Source organism: Thrips palmi, unplaced genomic scaffold (assembly GCF_012932325.1).
Source record: "Thrips palmi isolate BJ-2018 unplaced genomic scaffold, TpBJ-2018v1 HiC_scaffold_11, whole genome shotgun sequence".
In the NCBI taxonomy this organism is placed as follows: Eukaryota; Metazoa; Arthropoda; class Insecta; order Thysanoptera; family Thripidae; genus Thrips; species Thrips palmi.
Window position 1 is genome coordinate 9,652,733 of NW_023144622.1, and position 21,587 is coordinate 9,674,319.

Below are 21,587 nucleotides of genomic sequence, written 5' to 3' on the forward strand. Positions count from 1 at the left end.
GGGCCAAACACTGACTTCACAAAATTTCAATGGAGATGACACAGATGATAATGAAAGCAGTTCAGGAAATGAAGGCACCTCAGAAGTACCTAGTCATAGAGGTTCTGCAGTTGATGCTAGTGAGTTCTGAATTCTTATGCACCATCAAGGAATTGTGTGTTTTGGGCTTATATTTATGCAAACCTTCTGTCTGCAGGTTTTGAAGAAATGCCTGATGAGCCATCTTCACCCCCACCGAAGATAACTAAGAAACAGCTAAGAGCTGCTCGCAAAGCCAAGCGAAATAGTGGTCAAGCTTATGTGTCTGGTGAAGGTGTATCAGTCAGTGCAAGGCAACGAAAAGCTGTTCACAAGTGTGGCATGAGGGCGAAGCGGCTCGTGGTGCCTCTCAAATTGCCTCCTGTATTTTAAATCACATCATGGAAGAAGTTGGAGTTGACATTGAAGAACTGTGAACACACTTTTTCCCCGTCCCTGGGCACACCTGCCTTGAATGTGATTCTAAGCATTCTGTGATTGAGCGTAGGAAACAACAGGCTGGAATGATAAGTATTCCCGAGGAATGGGGGATGAAGTTGTTGACAGCGTTGGAGACTCATTCAAAGTTGTTGAAATGGGAAATAAGATCTATGACTTTGCCCTTATTCTGGAGAAGAATGGGCCCCTCATCATGCGTGAGAAGTTGGATAACGGGCAGAAGATGTATTGGACCAAGACACATTGGTTTCAGTACAAAGCATCAAGACCAGGCATTGTAAATTTGAAAACTAATTTCTCTGAAGATGCTCAGTTTGAAACCTACAGTATGGTGAGAGGAATGTCTAAAAAAAGCAGACAATTGCCAGAGAATTGGTGGCTAGAAACACTTCAAAAGGTACCACCTGGAAATGGCATCTCCCAAGAGAAGAAGAACAATTTGATTTCACTTTTGCCATTCATTGATGAAACTTACCACGACTTTTATCGATCCCTTAAAGTGGATGGTGCAATTATTGAAGACACCGATCCAGATTTGCCTTCAGAAAATGAGGAAGAAGATCATGAGGATGAGGATTAGCCGACTTCTGTGAAATAGATTTCTACTGTTGAAAGTAATGAGAATTAGTCTTTAAGTTTGTCTTGTGATATGCTGACTTTTTGGGTTTGCCTGGCTTGCTGGGAATTGTACGAAAGACTCTGGTTTTGTCACATCTTGCTTTCCCTTTTTTATAAGTAACGTTAGTTTTACCTATGGGAATATATTCCTTGGAAGAGATGCTAATGGATTATGTAAATGGACAAGTTATGAATTTGCTTTCAAATTGCTGAACACTGCTTGTCTGTAAGCCAAATAGATTCCTACTGTAATTTTGTTGTGGCTTAATATTTTTCTTCTTAGCTGTATGGTTGGTTTCCTGAATTAGAAATTGCTGAACACTGCTTGTCTGTAAACCGAATAGATTTCTACTGTAACTACGTTGTGGCTTTAGATATCTTATCTTATCTTAGTTTGTATGATTGGTTTTCTTAAGTATAAATGCAGACTGTTCCTTGCTCTCAGAAAATTATGTTGAAAGTAATGGGAATTAGTCTTTAAGTTTTGTCTTGTGATATGCTGCCTTGTGGTCAGCCTGGCTTGCCAGGAATTGTACACGTTCCTTTCGATTATTTATAAATTTAGTCTTTTGCTTGGAAGAGATGCTAATGGTTTATGTAAATGGATAAGTTATGAATTTTTTGATGATATCTGATTTTTTTTTCAATGTGGTTAAACTAATTTTTCAAACCTGCCTTTCTATAGACACAATATTTATTTAGTCTCTAAAATGAACTTCCTTTTTATCTTGTTGATGTTGGCTGTCTCATTAATTTCTTCAAATGTGTTAATTCTTTTGTGATTCTTCATTCTTTATTTGTGAAGGAAATAGTTAGTGTATGCCAATGTATTTGTTAGCTTTTGCTTTTGTCCAAAGTTTACTAGTTAGGCTTACATTGATTAAAACATCAGTGTATTTTTGTAATTATGAACTTTTTATTAAATGTACACAACAACTCTATTACTGACAATGTTATTTTTCCAATCCTAAACCCATAATTTGTTAAGTTTTTTCCATCTCTAATGAATTTCAAGTTGCGGTATTAATCATGAGGAACTTAAACAACGAAACTAAGCAATGATCAGTATGGGAGAACTTGCTCTTTAAAAAGTTTTTAAACAACATTGTTCACAAGTTTTAACTTTTTTCAATTTTGAAATTGAATTATGAAAAACAGAACACATTTGTCGCCATCATTTGTCCCAATTGTCTTCCAGATTAGAGAGAGGAATAACCAGGGCCATGGGCACGAACTCCATCCATACTCAGGTCCCTTGATTGGAAACAAAGTTGTGATGGTCCAGTCTTCTGATGGGTGGCAATGAGATACACCACTCGGAACAACAGAGCTTACAGCCTAAAGAGAGACAAAAAAATAAAACAGCTAAGTTAAAATTTTGCTAAGTTCACCAAGTTTGAAACTCAAGAAAAGTAAGTTAATAGGCCTATTGTTCAATATGTAAGTTAGAGAATTACAATTCATAAAAAGGTGCTTGGGATTTAAAAAGAAATATATCTAACTCAAACAAGATGAAGCAGCCACAAAAGCAAACTGAAGCCGGAGTAGAACAACCGAATGAAAGCAGTGACCAAACTTACTCATTGACGCTGCTGTAGCCTGAAAGTGTTGTTATTTCATAAAGCAGGGCTGCAGTAATGGCGATTCAGCCATTTCACCTTCATATTGAACTAAGTAGCCCCTTTAGACAAGGATCAATGCACTTGACTGCAACACATAAACAACAAGGGACTCCAGTCACACATGGTTCATAAGGACTTTGAAAATTCTGAGTGAAACTTCTTAGTAATTAAAAAAAAGTAAAGAAATTTTACAGACTATCAGCACCAATATAAGAGAGAGAAAACAAAATTTTTGAAGAAAAAGCTAAACAGAAATATTGGGCTCGGCACTTAAATTCTTTATCTACCATTTTACATGCGTGTGAGGTCTGTGAAGCAGATTCCATTGTTAGTGACAGTATCAAAATGATAAACATATCAAAATGCACTTCCTAATATTCCCAAACACAGAGCCAACATTTACTTGGTAACAATAATGATTGGACTGTAATTCTTACCTTCCAGTCTTGATCCATGCTGTTGCCGCCCAACTACAACCAGTTGTTGGATGAGTAGTAGCTCTTCTGAGCATGGCTTCGCTGCAAAAAATCCTCCTTAGTGATCACAGAATCCTCCTCTGATACCTGCACAAAAAAACAAAGCAGCACTTCAAGCAAGAGCAATAAAATAAAAATAACACTATCAGAAAAGCTCCCTATGGCATCAAGACGGGGTTAGGTAACCAAAATATGAGACAAAATCAAGGCAACCAATGGGAAAGAAAACTTGACGTAGTGCATAGGAGACGCAACACGCATGTGAAGGTGGAGAGAGAATCAAGCAGTGCACTGCACACGACTGAAGTAATTCACAAAGAAAGCAGGATCGCAAAATGGCGAAACTCACTTACGACGGACGGGACGGGACGGCCGGCCAGGGCCAGACAAAAACAACAACAAGGGCTGCATCTCGAACGCCTCCCTCACATTGCAGGCCCAGCGGCTTGAAGGGCACTGACCGGGCCGCACAGGTGAAGGCACCTCCAGAAAGCTTGAAGTCGGGGCTTTCGGCGAGGCGGTATTACTTTCCGTTCACGTCCTCCCTGAAAAGCGGGCTGTGACCGCACCATTGGTGGCACTTTCGGACGCCACCCGCCTGATGCCGTCTGCTCTCCGCCAACCCCCTTCCCCTCTCCCCCGTAGTGTGAACAAGCAACAAGTATTTGCACTCGAGACTGGAGGGTGAATAGTAAAGTTGTCTGCAAGTTGCGTTGACATTTAGACAAACTTCATTTCAAGCGGATCAGAGTTTCATCATTTGCACCGACATTTCGACAATGCCTAATTCTTGACCCGCGGGTCACTCCACTGCGGCACTGTGGCCAGGGCAGTGTATTTCTCTACTCCTTTTAAAAACCCAAACTGCTTGAACATAAATTCTTAAGGTCATGGAGAAAGGTGTACTGGTAAAAAAGGGGCACACCTTCTTTAAGTGCATACATGTATTAAGTGAACCATGAACCAGTGAAATGAGGTCTGCCTGGTTTAAAAACATTCAATGTAACTAGACTTCTGGTGTCATGGTCATTTGATGACTCTTGTAGCATTAATGACGGCAGCCAGGAGCACCAGCAAGAGACATGGTGAGTCACATGTTATTCAATAAATTTTCTGATCTATTGTATATGAAATACACTGTAAGGAAGCAATGAAAGTAAACTCAATAAAATCAGACAAGTTAGTGATGAAATTGAAGGATTTATTTGCATAGATACGAAACACACATTGAGAAATAGCAGAATGCTATAACAAGATAGGTGTACGCCAGACGGTGTCAAGTTGTTACAGGCTTTGCAATGCTTGCACAATAAAGGAGTTAAAACACATGTACTTTAAAACAGTTTCAAAAACTGTGTATGCTGTTCAAAGTAAGGTACTCAAACAGGGTCATTCCATGCCAAGCCAACCAGAGCCTACGTCTTAATGTCACAGAATTAAATTATATTTGATGGATCACAGTCAATAAGTGATTACATTGATGCCTTTAAATGGTTTTGGCGAATTTCCAATACTTTAGGAGATACAGCCATATTCCACTTTGAAGTGTCGTTCCCAATGATAATCATTCTGCATTTTTACTTCAGTCTATAAAGTCTGAGTTGTCAGCAATTTCTTTTAACAGTGTGTATGTCTTATAATAGTCCGGGTATTGGCACTTAAGTAAAATACCGTTTCTACAATTTGAAAAATGGCCAGGAATGGAATATGGCAATATCTCCGACATTATTGGAAATTCACCACAACCATTTAGGGCATCAATATTAATACTTAGTGATGGTGATCCACTAACTTTGGTCCAAATCAGTGACACCAAGGCTTTGGCTCGGATTGACCTGCCATGGAACGACCCAATATTAAAAACGGTCTGAATCACATTATCAACATAATACCCTAAAACAATGTCACATTGTGAAAGGATTTACAATTCAGAAAAGAAGAGGAGAGAAATAACAGTACATGAGTCACACGCTCAATGATATCAAAGAAACAATAATCATAAAAAAAATAGGCCAGTCCCTTCGGTATTTATTTTATAAGTAAATACACTGGACAGGCCAAAAAATGCAAAATTGCACAATGTTACAGATACCACAGTTAACCACCATGTTTTTGGATACTGATTCACAAACTTAGTCTGTTCATCAGAACAAGGTACATAAATATTTAAAAGAGATTTACACGGGAAGAGAAGAAGTCAAATAAAAACAGGATAACAGTTTAGAAATATGTACGGTATGTGAAAAAGCAAAAGAAACAATCCAACACTGGTAAAACTAAAGCATAGTTTTATCCTCTGTTTTCAAGCGTAATCAGTTTACGCTTTAAATCAATCGTAACAGGCTCATGCGCCAAGATTCCTCCTACCTGAATGCATGGGGAATTTCCAGAGTATGCTTCATTTCAAGCGTAACTTAAGGCTTGACTCAAGCATAGAGTTACGCTTTAGTTTTACCAGTGAAAAAGATGAGACATGTGAGACTGAGGTTCTTTTTAAGAAACAGTCAGTTAATTATCCATAAACCATCACAAAATTCATTCTCACATCAACAAGACAAGATATACCAAACAAAGTTAGAGCAATGGCACCCAGGAGAAGGCCTAGCGCCTTCATGCATAGCAAGCTGCCAAATCATGTTACCAGGAAGCTTCATCTATGTACTCATGAATAAAATCCTTGACCCGTTGATTTCATTACACATGTACTACACCTCAGCAATAAGGGTTACAACCCAAGGCCATAGTTTCTTGTCGTCACAGAGTCAGTTGCTTTGCATATTGCCCACTCAGCAAGAGGTGGGAATAAGGATAAAGTATTATTTACACATTTATCTCATGTGTCACGGTCCTCAAATTCTGTCAAACTCACCAGGTACTTTCAAGGCTTACAAAAACTAAATGAGACCTAAAAATACGTTTGAATGGAAGGAAGAGGTGTTTGTAAGAATGAAACCAGTTAAGTGCATAATCAAAATAAAATGTGAGAAGCACGCACAACTATTCAAGTCTTAAAGCAATTTTCAATAATTGCTTCAATGATGGAGACATTCATTTGTATCCTGCTGCCAAGCAGTAATCATTAACACAAGTGTAGAGTGGTGCTGAGACAACTTTCGACCAATTAGCTTGTTACAATTTCTGCTGTGAGAGGTTTTGTAGTGCCGGCATATTTTAAGGTATCGGTCATGCAAACCCCCGAACTGACTTAAACATTCCTCACATACGAGAATACGAGGACCATTACAAGCAATGCTGAAATTAGCACACCTACTGTACTTTGACCCCCGGGAAATGCCTGCAAAACTCTCTAGGAAATGAAGTATAGCCTTCGCTTTCCTTGAATCACACCAACCAACAAAAAAATTTTTAGGAGGAGTGATGTGCTTACCATACCATTCAGCCCCTCTTTTATTGATGCTGTTTTTCAGTGACTGCAAACAGAACAAACATTCATGAATTAAAAAAGGGAGTGTAAAACCAAAGGCATAAAATGCACGGATCACAAACTCCCAATAGTACCGAAGATTTTATAAATTTTGACAGCTGTAGTGCTTGTCCAGTCTCAAGGGATGAAAGGCAATGCGAAGTATATTTGTGTTCCGGAATGGTCCATTCAAGATTTTGTTTTATTGCAGTTTGTGTTCCTGAAAACTTGTCCTTGGCAGCAGCGGCAAACTGCAACAGACAAACAAAACTCCAATATATAGAAAAATGCTAACTTAAGTTTGGATAAAAATAGTTGCAGATTGTAAACAACAGTTACATTGACATTCCATGAATTAGTTTTTACATTGAAAATGGCGTCATTGATTTGCTTGCTTTCTAAAGGAAATATCAATTCATCTTCATGTTCGAGCTTTACTTCTTCTTTCACAACAATTTCACAGGTCACTGGGCTCATCTAAAAAAAGAAAAAAAGGAAACTTTTAAGCACATTTTTTTTAAGAAAAAAAGGAAAGAAAATGTAGGTTTTAAGTCAACATCTTTCTTCTTTTCAATGACAATATGAGAACAGTTTGTGCCAGCTGTGCCAAGAATTATGTACATAACCTAAACCCTCTCTTAAAAGCACGCAGTATCGCAAAAGTGAACAAATGCTATATGTGTTTTGTTTTCTTTTGGTTGTAATCAAATTTGTTCAAGGAATTTATTTATAATTTTATAAGACACTGTTCATCATAAACCGTACTTCTGGTTGTGCCTAGTTGTGCCCAGCAAGGATTTGGTGGCATTTAACGAAATTAACATTGACGGCATGAAATGGCAACTTTGAATTATTGTAAGGCAGCAATGCACTTACTCGTATAGTCATAGCGACATAGCGACTTTGTATTATTAAAGTACTTACATAACTCATGGTATATCTTACGACCGATCACGGGCCTAGGGCCCTTGTAGGCCCTTCTGCTACACAAACAAGCAAACAAACAGGTGAGCCATTGCCAACGCAACGCAAAAGTGCGTGAGCAGTTCTGCCACATAAGGAAACGTCCTGCTATGGAAACACCAGCCGACGCTACCGATTTAAAATGAAAGCAATACCAATGTGCCCCTTGAACGGGACAATGCTAACGTTGTGAACACAAATTTTTTATTTTCATTTAGGGAAACTTTTTTTATGGAAAGTAGCGACCGCAGGACGCCAGCGGTTGGCCCGATTTGTCATACTACTGTTCCACAGTATTTCGCATATTGGCGGCGAGCGGAGCAGCAGAAGTTTTGTAAACACTAGTAGACACGGAGCAAAATGGATGACATCCAAGACTTTGATTTGTCGCATCTTGAAGATTCCTTGTTTCATATTCATGAAATTGTCTTTAAAGATGAGCGTGAGCTTTTCACGTTGGAGTCATATGTTGACTATGTGATGAGAACTAACTCTCAGGCACGTTTTGATGGGGTCTTCAGGGTAAGCATTACAAGAATTGAACCGGCACCGAGGTTTCCACACTTTAAATAAGTTATCATATTCAACTAATTCTTGTCATGATTTTGTTTCTCATTTAAAAGGGTAGACTAGAAGGCACAAATCCTGAGCTGAGAGAAACGTTGAGGGATAGCCTCGACACAGATGCTATGGGGAAGCACTTGGCGGCACAGTTCCTCATAGCACCTGATGGACCAAAGTCCTTTGTTATGGAACACAAAAACATCAAATTGAATGTGAAACAGACACAATTCAGTAAAGCTGTTTTAAAGTCAGAGGCGTTTGAAGCGCAGAAACCCAACTGCTGGTAAGTTCTTCATTCACTAAATCTATTCCGCAACCTATATTCAATACGTTGAAATGCAATTTATTATTAACCTTTCTACTGTCTCCATTGCCCAGTACCAGAGCACTTAAGAACGGTGGCCCAAAAGAAGCTGTCAAACACTTCTATGAATCACTGCAGTCAAAGGCAATAGCTGTACCAAAATGGCAAGAACCCACTTCTGAACAGAGTCTTGGTATCAAGAGAGCAAGGTTTGAATCTCGTCAAAGCTTACTCAAGAGTCAAGACCCTTTCACCAAGTGTGCTCTCATAGAAAATAGCATGAAGTCCAAGGCCTATGAAGTGAAACGTCCTTCTGAAGAAACTAGTGATAGAGTTGCTTGCCCTTGCCACATATGCCACCTGCACGAGCACTCTGAAAAAATAATCTGTGAACCACATAACTTGAAGGAAGATGGAGAGGGTGAAAATTGTTCATTGTATTATTCTTGCATTGAAGAATCTGAGAGAAACTTTCTTTATGTGACGCCAAACTTTGCCCTCGCCCATCTGTGTCACCTAAACATGCTAACTGATCTGGACTCTTATTATCCTGGCATTTCATTTCCCTTTATTTACTTAGGAGGTCTTCATAGCTTTTTCCCTATCCATGTGGAGGATATGTCCTTGTGGAGCATAAATTATCTCCATGCAGGGCATCCAAAACTATGGTGAGTTGTGCTGATAACCCGCAAACCAATGAATTCATGACCTGCATTGACATACTTTCATTTTCACAAGAAATAGTATCAAAAATTAAGGTTACTGTGAAGTAAAAATAGTGGCTATTTGACGTTTTTTAAATACTTGTGTCAGATGTCTCAATTTATGGGTCACAGTTCCTTTCTATTGCCTAAAATCACACACTAAGAGTTAGGCCCCAACTCCCATTAGTTTCTGAGTTAATGAGGTTTACGTAAACTTTCAGTCGCTTCTCCCAAGTTCTCCTCACGACAAAGGATTAGCTATCCAGTCTTCACATTCTGGCAATTGCATCCATTTGCCCTTTTTCAATATCTGCTTTAGTTTCCCTGAAAAGCCATAAAGAAGACTAAAATGGGGCAGAATCTCTCAAAGCTGAAGAAAAATAAAAATAGGCCTGGTAAAATAGCTTTTACAGCCTCTTCCGGACTGATGTTTTCAAATCTGACAAGGCTATCTTTTCCCTATGCCAAAATAGATACATTTGCCAGAATCTGAAGACTTGGTAGGTAATCCTTTGTCGTGAGGAGAATTCGTGGGGAAACAACTAAAAGTTAATGTTAACCTCCATAACTCAGAAACTAATTGGAGTTGGCGCCCCCAACTTTGGGAAATAATTCATCTAATAGTGGTTGCATTTGGACCGCAAAATGAACTTCCTGTGACAAATATTTCTAGGACATGCTAGTCTCACTTTACAGTATCCTTAACACCGTAACCTACAGCACTTTTCAAGTGCCTTTATCACAACAGTATACATGTATAAACCTAATCCATACTTATGTTAACCAAAACATTTGTTATCTCATTGTATCATGTTTTCTGACTTTATCTATCTGGCCTTATTTTCAGGATTATAGTTGCTCCTTGTGATGTGTCAAAATTGAGTCACCTGCTTACCTTTTATGGATTACATAATCTACATCGAGTCTGCATGTTCAAGCTGTCCCATAAGAGCACAGTAATTTTCCCTCAGTTTCTGTTACACCATAAAATCAACTTCAAAATAGTACGATTCTTAATCTTTTCTAAATTAAGTAGCTATATTAATTGTTTCATGATATATCAATAATGTAATTTGTTTTCTGTTTGCTTTTCCGTTCAGATTATACAAGAACCAGGGGACTTCATTTTTTTGGCACCAAATGCTGCTCACACAGGTGGAAACATGGGTGCCAATTTATCTGAGGCTTGCAAAATCGGTACTCCCAATTGGCTGCCGTATGGGTCTGTTGCCTCCATTCAAGATTGCAATTGCATGTAAGTACAATGACTTATGTTGGAGTCAAGAGTAATTTTTTATTTGTATGGTTAATCAAGATTTTTCCTTCTTTTTATTCCTTAATACGTCAGGGTCCTTATACTTTGGTTTACAATCTTTTGAATTTAAACTATTGATAAAAGATTCCTTTCAATTTATTTTTAGGGAAGAAAAAATCCACATGGACATAACATCACTCATTAGGATTCATCGCAAAGACTTACTTGAGTATCATCTCAACAAATCAATGCATATTAAGTACAAGGATGGACATTTTGAAAAATCAATTATACTTATGTCCACTGATGAAAAAATAAAAAAAGAGCCGTCCCATGCTTCTGTTGAACAATCAGGATCAAGATCAGCATTGTCACCTACTTTGGAGAAAAAAGCAGTCAAACCCACTTGTAGAGGACCTGTAACTTGCCCAGTAGTGAATTGCTTCAGAGAATATAAAGCACCCACTAAAAGGGTTCTGCTGGCTCACATATGTCGTGAGCATCCTAAAATAGCGGGCAAGAAATCAATTCTTGATGCAGTGGACGCATTGTTCGAAAAATGTAGTTAGTCATGGTCTCACAACAACTGAAGTCTTTTAACTTCTTACTTTCATGTTTCCCTATAAAGTGTTGCATTGTGACTTGTGTGAAAATTTGTTTTCTTTTGTGCTGAAACCTTTTATGTTTTAATCAGTTGCTTAACAGTCATATTCCCACTGAGTAATTCTAAGTACTGTTAAATATTTTTGCAATGTGTTTCTTTAAATAAAACATAAGTTGAGAATTAGGTCTTTTATTTTGGTGACAGTCAAGAGTCAATATCACATACATCATGTTAGGTTGCTGTTCGTTCGATAGTTATGCTACTTTTCTCCCTCAGACAGAGTCACTTTATGGTTCATATTATCTGATAACTAGGGCAACTATTCAATACCATTTATCACATTAGAAGAATAAACAATGAACCTGTTCTTCATTTCCAAAGTTAACTTGTTTATTGGCTGGAGTTTGAGTGACACACAGGTAGAGAAGAACAATAGGTCAAAACAGTATGTTACTACTAGTGTCTTATATTTTTCATTCAAATTTAAAGAAAATACAAGAAACATAAAGGTGCTACCACAGTGCACTAGTGACACTCTTGCTCAATTGATTGAGACTGTTGATTTGTGTCATGACATTGAGAGAGTGACAGATAAGAATACTAAAGAAGTCGACGAGTAGGAACTTTTACCTGATGTACGGTATTTAAGATTTAGCGTTATCAAGGAATGAAAAAAGTTGTTTTTAAATCTGTGAAACATAAGGAGCAGATCAAGAGCTAGAGAAGCAAAGAATGAAAGGTGAGAGTGCTTAAGTTGAACATTGTCAAGTACAGTTCACTGGTCATTTGACTAAGTGGCGTAAGTCCACCAGGAGTTGGAGTCTTTTTTTGTAAAAATGTTTCGGTGCAGCCACTAATCAGGAATGTCTTCAGAATCATTGCAGAGTTTGTTCTATATGTACATCTAGTCACTGTGCTTGGTATAGGTATGGTCCCAATGATAAGTCATCAAATTTACCTTTAACCAAATGCCTTTGAAAGAAAATTTAGTTTCACTGTAATTATCTAAAAGGCATTTGTTATGAGGTAAATTTGATGACTTATCATTGGGACCGTACCTATACCAAGCACAATGGCCAGATGTACATATAGAACAAAATCTGCAATGATTCTGAAGGCGTTCCTGATTAGTAGCTGCACCAAAAAATGTTTACAAAGAAAGAATCTGACTTCTGGTGGACTTACGCCACTTTGTCAAATGACCAGTGAGTTGTTACGGCAGTGACTGCCAATTTGGCTTTCTGCGGTGGCAACTGTACTTAACACTGTTGAACCTAAGCACTCTCACCTCTCGTTCTTTGCTTCTCTAGCTCTTGATCTGCTCCTAATGTTCAACAGAGTTAAAAAATTTCTTTTCATTCCTTAATAACGCTCAATCTTAAATACAGTATATTAGGTGTTACTCGTTGACTTCTTTAGTATTCTTACCTACCACTCTTGTCATTACACAAATCAACAATACCAATCAATTGAGCAAGAGTATCATTGGTGCAATGAGCTCATTGAAGTAGCACCTTAAATCTTCATATTCATTATAACATACAAACCACACACAAAAGGAAACTTTTGTCATAGTACCACTATTCACAAGTTGAACAAAATACTGGCTTATTGTGACATTAATAGAAAAGGCAAAAGAATTTGCACATAAAAAAAAACTGAAGAATGATTCATAAAACGTAATTATTCATTGTACACACACAATGACACTTTTTAAGAGCTGATGCTCAACAAAATAGGAACTGTTACTCATCATCTTCGGAACTTGAGTCTCCATTCTCATGATATGTATTCATGACCATCATTACGTCTTGGGAGCACCAATCTTTCAATTTAGCTTCACTAGCCAACCGATCAGGTTCCTTCATAGCATATATTCTTTTGGGCTTTTCCTCCTCACTGAATAATTTGTCCCAACGACAAGGACTGACTGGCAACAAATCTTCGACAGTAGTAGGGACAACACGTCCTCTTAAGACTATACACCCTACCCTCATAAGCCGTGCACAGTGTTTTCTGAAAGTGTTCATTACTGCATCAGTATCCTCTGCTTGCTCCCTGAAAAAGTAACAAAGAGAACAACGAGTAATTTTTACAAAAAATAATTTGAAAATCAGCAATATGTTTTAAGTTTCAACAGCCAACTGAACTCACTTTATGGTCATGACCGTGCATGCAGGAACTACTTTCCATGCATTGGAATGAAGTCTTTGCAGTAATCTATTAAGACGCTCTGCTTCCAACAAAGCTTGATCATAATTTATTTCATACACATTCTTATCAAATGTCCCATAACCAGTCCAGTCTGAGCCCAGAAAGTCAACATGACTGTTCAGAAAATGGACTTTCTTTTGTGCTTTCCTGTCCACCGATTTATTGGAATTTAATCTGTATGGTGCTCCACAGAGGACACACAACTCCGGAAAAACTTCATCCTTTGATTTTTTCTTGGAGAGTGGCTTTGCGATCTGATGGTCACTAGTACAACACTGAAACAAATTTGCATTAAAACCATGCAAAGTCAAAAAGAATGCATACAATACAAGACATCATTTTACCAGTGGGTTAATCCAATTAACTTTGGAAAAGTCTGGCCTCTTCTTTTCTCCATAATCCCAGAGAAGCTCTGTTCCAGCCAGCAGCACACCCTTGGTCTCAGCGCGCACTTGGTGTCTGCGGGATCCATGGGAAATTTCTCTTACAATCAAAGTTGACGATGCAGAAGATGACCAGTTACAGAACGAAAGAGGTCCGCCCAAGTACAGGTCACTCTCTTTCAGACGACTTCTGTCATAAAGGTGTCTTGATTCACAGTCAGGAGGAATTATGACTTTCCAGCCAATCAAAACCTGATCACAAGGCTTCATTGACACTTTGATAGGCAGGTTCTCCTTAACACGAAGCCTATGACCCAGTGTCGGTTCTTCCTTCACTTCAAAAATTTCAAGTATGAGGCTCAGTCTTTTCCACATATTTCTTATTTCTGACATCATAAGGGTCATAGTTTCATCACTTAATGCACAGACACCTACAAAGAGAAACGTACTGAAGGGATTGCATACACTGTTAAAAAATGGTTGTATAGAAACAATCAGATGAGTGAAAATTTAGCCGTTCCAAAACAAAGAATTTTATCATGAACCAAAGCGAAAGAAATGTCGTTAATTCTTGTAAGCGACAATTTGTCGTTGAAGAACAAAATTCTTGTTACCACCCTTAACGATACTATTTGTATGGAAAAAAAATCTTTTGCAATTATCTGCTCAATTAAAGCATGTTATGAATAATCATCTATTGGTCTTCTTTAGTCATAGCAACATTACTATTATTTAAAAAAGAATTAGGCAAAATAAATTTAGCGACAAAAGTACTCCATGAATACTTGTCCCAGACATTACAAAATCTTTTTCGACTTACAAGACTTGACCGACAGCATTTGTTGTTGGTCAACGACTTGTATTTGAAAGTAGACTGCTAATGTGTTATTACAAGTTAGTCGTTGTGAAATTATCCTTTAGTTCCAGTACGAGTTTGGTTTAACAAGCTATTTGTTCCACAACAAGTCTTGTCGCTAAAAAAATTAGCGATAAATGTGTCGCTAAGTTACGACAAAATTTTTGCCAGTGTATATGGTTGTGAATGACAAGCAATGCTTTACACATGCACTGCTGGGTCAGTGGTCACTTTATTTGCCAAAAATTTGGAAAGCCGTTTTGAATGCCGAAAATTGGAAAGCTGGGCACGGAAATACTCCCAAGCTAGCCAAAACTTGCTAAGCATTTGAAGATTTCAGGTTAAAGCTTGCAAAATTTTGGCATTCAAAACGGCTTACCAAATTTGTAGCAAGTAACCTTACCACTGGCTTAGCAGTGTGAATCACACATACCAGGTTCATCAGGTTTTTCAATGGAAGAGCATCTTCTCATCGGAGCACCCATATACTTGTAGCCGCACCTGACGTCATGGTCCCACAGAAGCCTCATTTGATGTGGTGATGGATGCAAGACAGAAGCATTATCTCCAGGATCACTTATCCTGCAAAATGACGAAAGAAAATTAAATGCTGTACCATCAGCTACACTTATACCCACGAATTCAAACTGTTAAAACTCTTAACCTACCAAAATTTAAACGATGAATGTTATTGGAGTTATTCCAAATATTGATAACGAAAACTAAACACTTCGATTGTCACATAGTCTAACCTGATGAGCGGCATCTTACCTAATTCTGTGTCTCTTCTGAGAAGTGCCTTGGTGAAGATCATCCGCAGAGTAACCCATTCTCTTGTGTGCCATGTCTGGCCCGGTAGAAAAAGTATTCTAGGTTATTGGTGAATATTTAATTAAAAAAATAACAGAACTTCAGTGGCCAGAATTTAACCTATACTCGTCCCAGCATAACCTTTCTAAATCACTCCGCCAGTAGCCAGAGAACAGAAAATAGTCCTGCAGGTAATGCGGTTTATTAAAACTAATACTCAACCCTAGACCGTTGCCATCATAATTAATCGTATAAATAAACAACATTGAAAAATTACGAACAATTTCGGACTTAATCATTACGCATTCCGGGTTTTGCATTTCCGCGGGCAGACGACGTGCCGGTCCGAGCCCTTCAAAACAACGGTCTCTCGGAACCTCTTTTCGCACTTACATTGAGTGACTGGAAGAGATTCCATAAAAGGAGCTTGCATAGGTCTAAGCCCCACACTATTTTGTATGCCCAGCTCGCGTTCATTTTGTGGAATTCTGGCTTATTCTTTTAAAATTTTGGTTTAAATGCACCAGGTTCGCTTCTCCTCTGGACCGTGCTCCAAACTTTCTGCATTAGGTTTGAGCAACTGGAAGATATTCAATAATAACAACTTATTTCAGTCAAAGGCCCACACATTTTTGTCTGCCCCGTTCACCTTCTTTTTTTGAAATTTTGTCTCATTCTTTAGAAGTTTTGGTCTGTGTGAGAGAGGTCGGCTTCTCCTCTGGACCGAGCTCCAAACTTTCTGCATTAGGTTTGAGCAACTGGAAGAGATTCGATAATAACAACTTATTTCAGTCAAATGCCCACACATTTTTGTCTGCCCCGTTCGCCCTCATTTTGAGAATCAATCTTTAGTTTGGGAGAAACATCGAATAATCTGTGCCAATGTGGGGATAAAACGGCCAAGGGACTACTTTCGGAAAGGTTACGCTGGGAAGAGTATTCTTGGTTCCTCGGCTCCTTGAAATTGCCTACATTCAGGGGACAACATACAGCGCTGCGGCACGGACATAATGCGAACTACTGATATGGCGGGAGATTTTGAACTTGGAACATATCAAACAAGGTTTGGGAAGTGAATTTTGATCCTTATGACCTAAATTTCAATGAAGATGCTTCCCATGATTAAATATTGTGGCCGAAAGTTGATCCCAGGCACATGATTGACTACTTTTTGGTGTTCCCAAGAGCTCGGGTTGGGGTGGTCCGACTAAAGCTTTCTCGACATCTTTTATTTTAGACCTAATGTTTTTTCTTGAATTATTGATTGACTATTTTTGTGTTTTGTGATCACTGATCATGTTAACCTAATGTTTCATTAGAACTTCTATGTTACTTCTTCTTGAACAATTGAGTGAAAACTTATTTATGCAGCTCCTTTTTTCTTTGACTTTTTGTACTCAAATGAAGTGAAAAATTAATGTTCCTCACCTTTGTTTAAAATTTGTATTAATTAAATCTTAATATATACTAACAAATTGTTCACTTGCTTGCCCTTATTATCACAGTTAAGAGAGAATTATGGCTGTAGTGTCGATTTCTTTATAAACTGTGATAAGGACGAGCAAGTGAACGATTGGTTAGTATTTATTAAGATTTAATTAATACAAATTTTAAACAAAGGTGAGGAACATTAATTTTTCACTTCATTTGAGTACAAAAAGTCAAAGAAAAAAGGAGCTGCATAAATAAGTTTTCACTCAATTGTTCAAGAAGAAGTAACATTGAAGTTCTAATGAAACATTAGGTTAACATGATCAGTGATCACAAAACACAAAAATAGTCAATCAATAATTCAAGAAAAAACATTAGGTCTAAAATAAAAGATGTCGAGAAAGCTTTAGTCGGACCACCCCAACCCGAGCTCTTGGGAACACCAAAAAGTAGTCAATCATGTGCCTGGGATCAACTTTCGGCCACAATATTTAATCATGGGAAGCATCTTCATTGAAATTTAGGTCATAAGGATCAAAATTCACTTCCCAAACCTTGTTTGATATGTTCCAAGTTCAAAATCTCCCGCCATATCGGTAGTTCGCATTATGTCCGTGAGGTAGCGCCACGGGTCGCCGATGTTAGCAGCAGGCCAGAGGAAGCTAGAATAGAACGAAACCAACAGGCGAGTGGGGAGTGGAGGCCCGTGGCGGGCACTATCTGCAGGGCCGAACTCTTTACCAAATTTAATCTTTGTTCAGCTCTAAAGGGTAAAAACTGGGGGCTTTCATTAAAGCTAGAGGCATATACTATCAAATGGATAGGTTCTTGGAAAACATCAGGGCAGGAAATATTTGCATTCTCATTGCAAAGTCGTCAGATACCCTTTCTGACCATGGTCGGTGGATCGACGTCACCGCCTGCTAACGGCCTGAGGACGTCCAACTTTGTAAGGAGAATGCAAATATTTCCTGCCCTGATGTTTTCCAAGAACTGTGGTGTACCGAGCCAGTAAGGTCGCCGTTAGGTTGGCACTGCCCAGCAGCGCCCCTAGCGGCGACCACTAGAAGCTCGGCCACACCGCGCTCCCCCGCCGGACGACAGCGGTCGCCACTTGGATCTACAGCATCAACCGGTGTACTTCTTTTTCCCAAACTCCCTTGAGTCCCGTGTGTGAACGAGCTGATAGACAGCCAACCAGAATTAACACAAGACACGACAGAACCTATCCATTTGATAGTATATGCCTCTAGCTTTAATAAAAGCCCCTAGTTTTTACCCTTTAGAGCTGAACAAAGATAAAAAATGGTATACTATGTGGCCCTGCAGATGGGGCCCGCCGCGGATCCTCGCCAGACACGGCAGTCGACCCCCGCCGCCGCTTCCTTTTATGTCATTTCCACGTTTAAAACCGGCTAATCCGAGATAAAAGGTGTTCGGTTTACTCAAAAACGTCTTACTGAGTGCGCCTCAATTTTTGCTTATATATCCTTTAATTCTGAGTATTTTCGTTTCTTCAAACTCCTACCGACCATGGTCAGAACGCCAGACCGAGCGTCCGTTCCCGAGCCGAAGGCATTTATAATTCTCCTGAAACCAACAACACAAGTGTATACACAGTACGAGTACTGCGCGTAAAGGAAGGACATTCTGCTATGCTATACTCGTCCCAGCGTAACCTTTCTAAATCACTCCGCCAGCAGCCAGAGAACAGAAAATAGTCCCGCAGGTAATGCGGTTTTTTAAAACTAATACTCAACCCTAGACCGTTGCCATCATAATTAATCGTATAAATAAACAACATTGAAAAAATACGAACAATTTCAGACTTTATCATTAAGCATTCCGGGTTTGGCATTTCCGCGGGCAGACGACGTGCCGGTCCGAGCCGCTTCAAAACAACGGTCTCTCGGAACCTCTTTTCGCACTTACATTGAGTGACTGAAAGAGATTCCATTAAAGGAGCTTGCATAGGTCTAAGCCCCACACTATTTTGTATGCCCAGCTCGCGTTCATTTTGTGGAATTCTGGCTTATTCTTTTAAGATTTTGGTTTAAATGCACCAGGTTGGCTTCTCCTCTGAACCGTGGTCCAAACTTAGGTTTGAGATTCAATAATAACAACTTATTTCAGTCAAAGGTCCACACATTTTTGTCTGCCCCGTTCACCTTCTTTTTTTGAAATTTTGTCTCATTCTTTAGAAGTTTTCGTCTGTGTGAGAGAGGTGGGCTTCTCCTCTGGACCGAGCTCCAAACTTTCTGCATTAGGTTTGAGCAACTGGAAGAGATTCGATAATAACAACTTATTTCAGTCAAAGGCCCACACATTTTTGTCTGCCCCGTTCGCCCTCATTTTGAGAATCAATCTTTATTTTGGGAGAAACATCGAATAATCTGCGCCAATGTGGGGATAAAACGGCCAAGAAACTACTTTCGGAAAGGTTACGCTGGGACGGAGTATATACTCGTCCCAGCGTAACCTTTCCAAATCACTCCGCCAGTAGCCAGAGAACAGAAAATAGTCCCGCAAGTAATAGGATTTTTAAAAACTAATAATCAATTCTAGACCGTTGCGATCGTAATAAATCGTATGAGTAAACAACGTTGAAAAAATACGAACAATCTTAGACTTAATCACTAAGCATTCCGGGTTCTGCATTTCCGCGGGCAGACGACGCGCCGGTCCGAGCCCCTCAAAACACCGGTCTCTCGGACCCTCTTTTTGCACTAAGATTGAGTGACAAAGAGATATCATAATGACAGCTTGCATTACTCTAAACCTAAGACGTTTTTGTATGCCCAGCTGGCCCTTGTCTTTCGAAATTGTGCCTTATCATTCAGAAATTTTGATTTGAGTGCATAAGGCTGGCTTCTCCTCTAGACCGAGCTCCCAACTTTTTAGATTATCTTTGAGTAACTGAAAGAGATTCAGTAATACCAGCCTGTATCAGTGTAAGCCCTACACATTTTTGTCTGCCGGAATCACCTTTATTTTGCTATATTTTGCCTTCTTTTTTAGATATCCCGAATTGTGTGTGCGAGGACGGCTTCTCCTCCCGACCGAGCTCATGACTTTTTAGATTATCTTTGAGCAACTGAAAGAGATTCAATAATAATTGCTTATATCAATGAAAGCCCCGCACATTTTTGTCTGCCGGAATCGTCTTTATTTCAAGAATCAATACTTATTTTCTGAGGAATGTGAAATAAACTGCGCCAATTTGGGGAAAAGACGGGCGAGGGACTACTTTCGGAAAGGTTACGCTGGGACGAGTATAGCACAGCAGCAGCATAAATTCATTATTTGCAGTACGGAAGAAAATTCATTATTTGCAGAATGGGTCGCAAAATTAAGGCGGATACCGGGTGGAGAACTGCATGTAAATTTTGACAACTTTTCAGGTATCCCAAAACAAGCTGCTAAAAATTTAATTTTAGAAAGATTTTGGCTTGAAGCAGCAGAACAGTACCTTATCGGTGGAAAAGAATTTGCTCATAAGGGCCTTCGACATAGACAATCAACTTTCGATAATTTTTTGATGGAATGTTAAAAAATAAACAACATTTACATTTTCATCACAATTTTATTCCATATAACGTTGAGAAGACACAGGAGACAACAGAAGCCTCAATTCAACACCGGATACAAGCTTCTCTCCGCCTAGATAACTGCCATCGAAGGATGAACCCCAGATTGCTGTTTGGCAACTAGAAAGCAAGAAGGCCAGGTTGCAAAGATGCAACTACAGTGGAGGTTGGTCAGATAGAAAACATCTGGCTGGAGTTTGTTCAGTGAAAAGAAAATAGCATGAAGAGAATTAAAGTGGTAGGAGTCTAGGAGCTGAGAATAGCACTGGAGTGCAGCATGCTATGAAGAAGAAAGAGAAAGGATGTGTTCAAGGTGGGGCAGAAAAGGAAAGAGAAGACAACCCCAATCTTGGAAATTCCACTTGTTGGTGGAAAACTCGAAAGAAACCAATTAGAGATAGAACCAAAAAGATACAAGAGACTTGACTAACATCAAGAGACTCCGTCAGAAAACGTATTTTTGTTGAGAAGGTGGAAGAAATAGATAAAGATAAGACCTTCTTTGAGAAAGAAGAAGCTAAAGATGATAATAAGAAACACGAACTCAGTAAAGTGAACCATGAGACCATCTCTAAGAAGTGGACTAATCACAAGAGATCCAACCATGGAGAAGTCAATGCTCTAGCAAACATTGATCATAAGGATTCCACCAATGACAGGTATGGAATGGGTCGAAAGTTTTGTGCAGCGGAAAACTCTTTACTGAAATTGCACGATCAATATCATCACTGCTGTACTTTCTTTTCCAGGCTGGAAACGAGTAAGAGAAGAGTCTCTGCTCAACATAATTCAAGCTATGACAGGTAAATTGTGCAATCCAGGAAGGACTCATTACACTGCATCCAGGAAAGAAAAACAAATTAACAACTCCTTGTATCCCTTTCTTCCAGAGTTCCAATGAAGGAAGTTACATCCAAACAAGAGAAAAAAAGGCTGAAGAAATTAGAAGAGGCACACAGTTGTGATCGGTGCGAAGGTGTAAGTAACTAAATGCTCATTATATCATGGTTCTCATTAAGGACTGATTTTGCAATGTTTCAATAATACCTTTCTTTTTTTCCTTTTTTAGTTCTTCAATGCTGTGGGACTCAGAATAATGAATGCCTATGGGAAGCACAGGGGCTAAAAGAGCCCACCAACTCCACCAGGCAAGTATTTATGCTGACATGAGATGTATTACTGTGACTCAAGTTAAAACAGTGTATTAAACTACCTTTGATTTTCCAGGATACTGGAACCCCGCCTGGATTAGTCCTGAAAAGGAAAACTAACAATTTCCTTATTCAGTGGTTCTC

The 21,587-nt window shown here is 39.0% G+C and overlaps 4 protein-coding genes and 1 long non-coding RNA gene across 6 annotated transcripts; 3 read left to right on the forward strand and 2 right to left on the reverse strand.

The window, feature by feature from the left end:
- The first annotated feature begins 21 nt into the window (after positions 1-21).
- Positions 22-2,140, forward strand: LOC117639644. Its single transcript, XM_034375513.1, has 2 exons — positions 22-119; positions 197-2,140. Exon 2 carries the CDS (start codon positions 563-565, stop codon positions 1,055-1,057), a length of 495 nt encoding a protein of 164 aa, XP_034231404.1. The 5' UTR covers positions 22-119; positions 197-562; the 3' UTR covers positions 1,058-2,140.
- Positions 2,141-5,329: 3,189 nt separating this feature from the next.
- LOC117639641 lies at positions 5,330-7,247 on the reverse strand. Of its 2 annotated transcripts, none has more exons than XM_034375510.1 (3): positions 6,984-7,247; positions 6,713-6,868; positions 5,330-6,624 (listed from the first exon to the last, which is right to left on the reverse strand). In XM_034375510.1, exons 1-3 carry the CDS (start codon positions 7,092-7,094, stop codon positions 6,226-6,228), a joined length of 666 nt encoding a protein of 221 aa, XP_034231401.1. In that variant the 5' UTR covers positions 7,095-7,247; the 3' UTR covers positions 5,330-6,225. The 2 variants fall into 2 exon arrangements, with proteins under 2 accessions (XP_034231401.1, XP_034231400.1); XM_034375509.1 differs by having other exon boundaries at positions 6,957-7,247.
- Positions 7,248-7,380: 133 nt separating this feature from the next.
- Positions 7,381-11,122, forward strand: LOC117639630. The gene is made up of 6 exons (XM_034375483.1): positions 7,381-8,102; positions 8,204-8,427; positions 8,523-9,116; positions 10,000-10,156; positions 10,253-10,407; positions 10,574-11,122. The coding sequence occupies exons 1-6, from the start codon at positions 7,941-7,943 to the stop codon at positions 10,974-10,976; spliced, it is 1,695 nt and encodes a 564-aa protein (XP_034231374.1). The 5' UTR covers positions 7,381-7,940; the 3' UTR covers positions 10,977-11,122.
- Positions 11,123-12,720: 1,598 nt separating this feature from the next.
- Positions 12,721-15,391, reverse strand: LOC117639736. Its single transcript, XM_034375611.1, has 5 exons — positions 15,236-15,391; positions 14,898-15,046; positions 13,570-14,039; positions 13,166-13,500; positions 12,721-13,069 (listed from the first exon to the last, which is right to left on the reverse strand). Exons 1-5 carry the CDS (start codon positions 15,307-15,309, stop codon positions 12,757-12,759), a joined length of 1,341 nt encoding a protein of 446 aa, XP_034231502.1. The 5' UTR covers positions 15,310-15,391; the 3' UTR covers positions 12,721-12,756.
- Positions 15,392-17,394: 2,003 nt separating this feature from the next.
- Positions 17,395-18,311, forward strand: LOC117639651. The gene is made up of 3 exons (XR_004587380.1): positions 17,395-17,475; positions 18,035-18,137; positions 18,247-18,311. It is a non-coding gene; the product is annotated as an uncharacterized LOC117639651 (long non-coding RNA).
- Positions 18,312-21,587: the final 3,276 nt, after the last annotated feature.

Coding starts and splice junctions, on each gene's coding strand:
- LOC117639630 (XM_034375483.1), top strand. CDS start 7,941: ATGGATGACATCCAAGACTTTGATTTGTCGCATCTTGAAGATTCCTTG. Junction 8,103..8,203: donor GTTTTGATGGGGTCTTCAGG/GTAAGCATTACA, acceptor CTCATTTAAAAG/GGTAGACTAGAAGGCACAAA. Junction 8,428..8,522: donor GCGCAGAAACCCAACTGCTG/GTAAGTTCTTCA, acceptor TCCATTGCCCAG/TACCAGAGCACTTAAGAACG.
- LOC117639641 (XM_034375509.1), bottom strand. CDS start 7,094: ATGAGCCCAGTGACCTGTGAAATTGTTGTGAAAGAAGAAGTAAAGCTC. Junction 6,869..6,956: donor CTAATTCATGGAATGTCAAT/GTAACTGTTGTT, acceptor TGTCTGTTGCAG/TTTGCCGCTGCTGCCAAGGA. Junction 6,625..6,712: donor CAAAATTTATAAAATCTTCG/GTACTATTGGGA, acceptor TTCTGTTTGCAG/TCACTGAAAAACAGCATCAA.
- LOC117639736 (XM_034375611.1), bottom strand. CDS start 15,309: ATGGCACACAAGAGAATGGGTTACTCTGCGGATGATCTTCACCAAGGC. Junction 15,047..15,235: donor CAGAAGAGACACAGAATTAG/GTAAGATGCCGC, acceptor GTCATTTTGCAG/GATAAGTGATCCTGGAGATA. Junction 13,501..13,569: donor TTAATTGGATTAACCCACTG/GTAAAATGATGT, acceptor AATTTGTTTCAG/TGTTGTACTAGTGACCATCA.
- LOC117639644 (XM_034375513.1), top strand. CDS start 563: ATGGGGGATGAAGTTGTTGACAGCGTTGGAGACTCATTCAAAGTTGTT.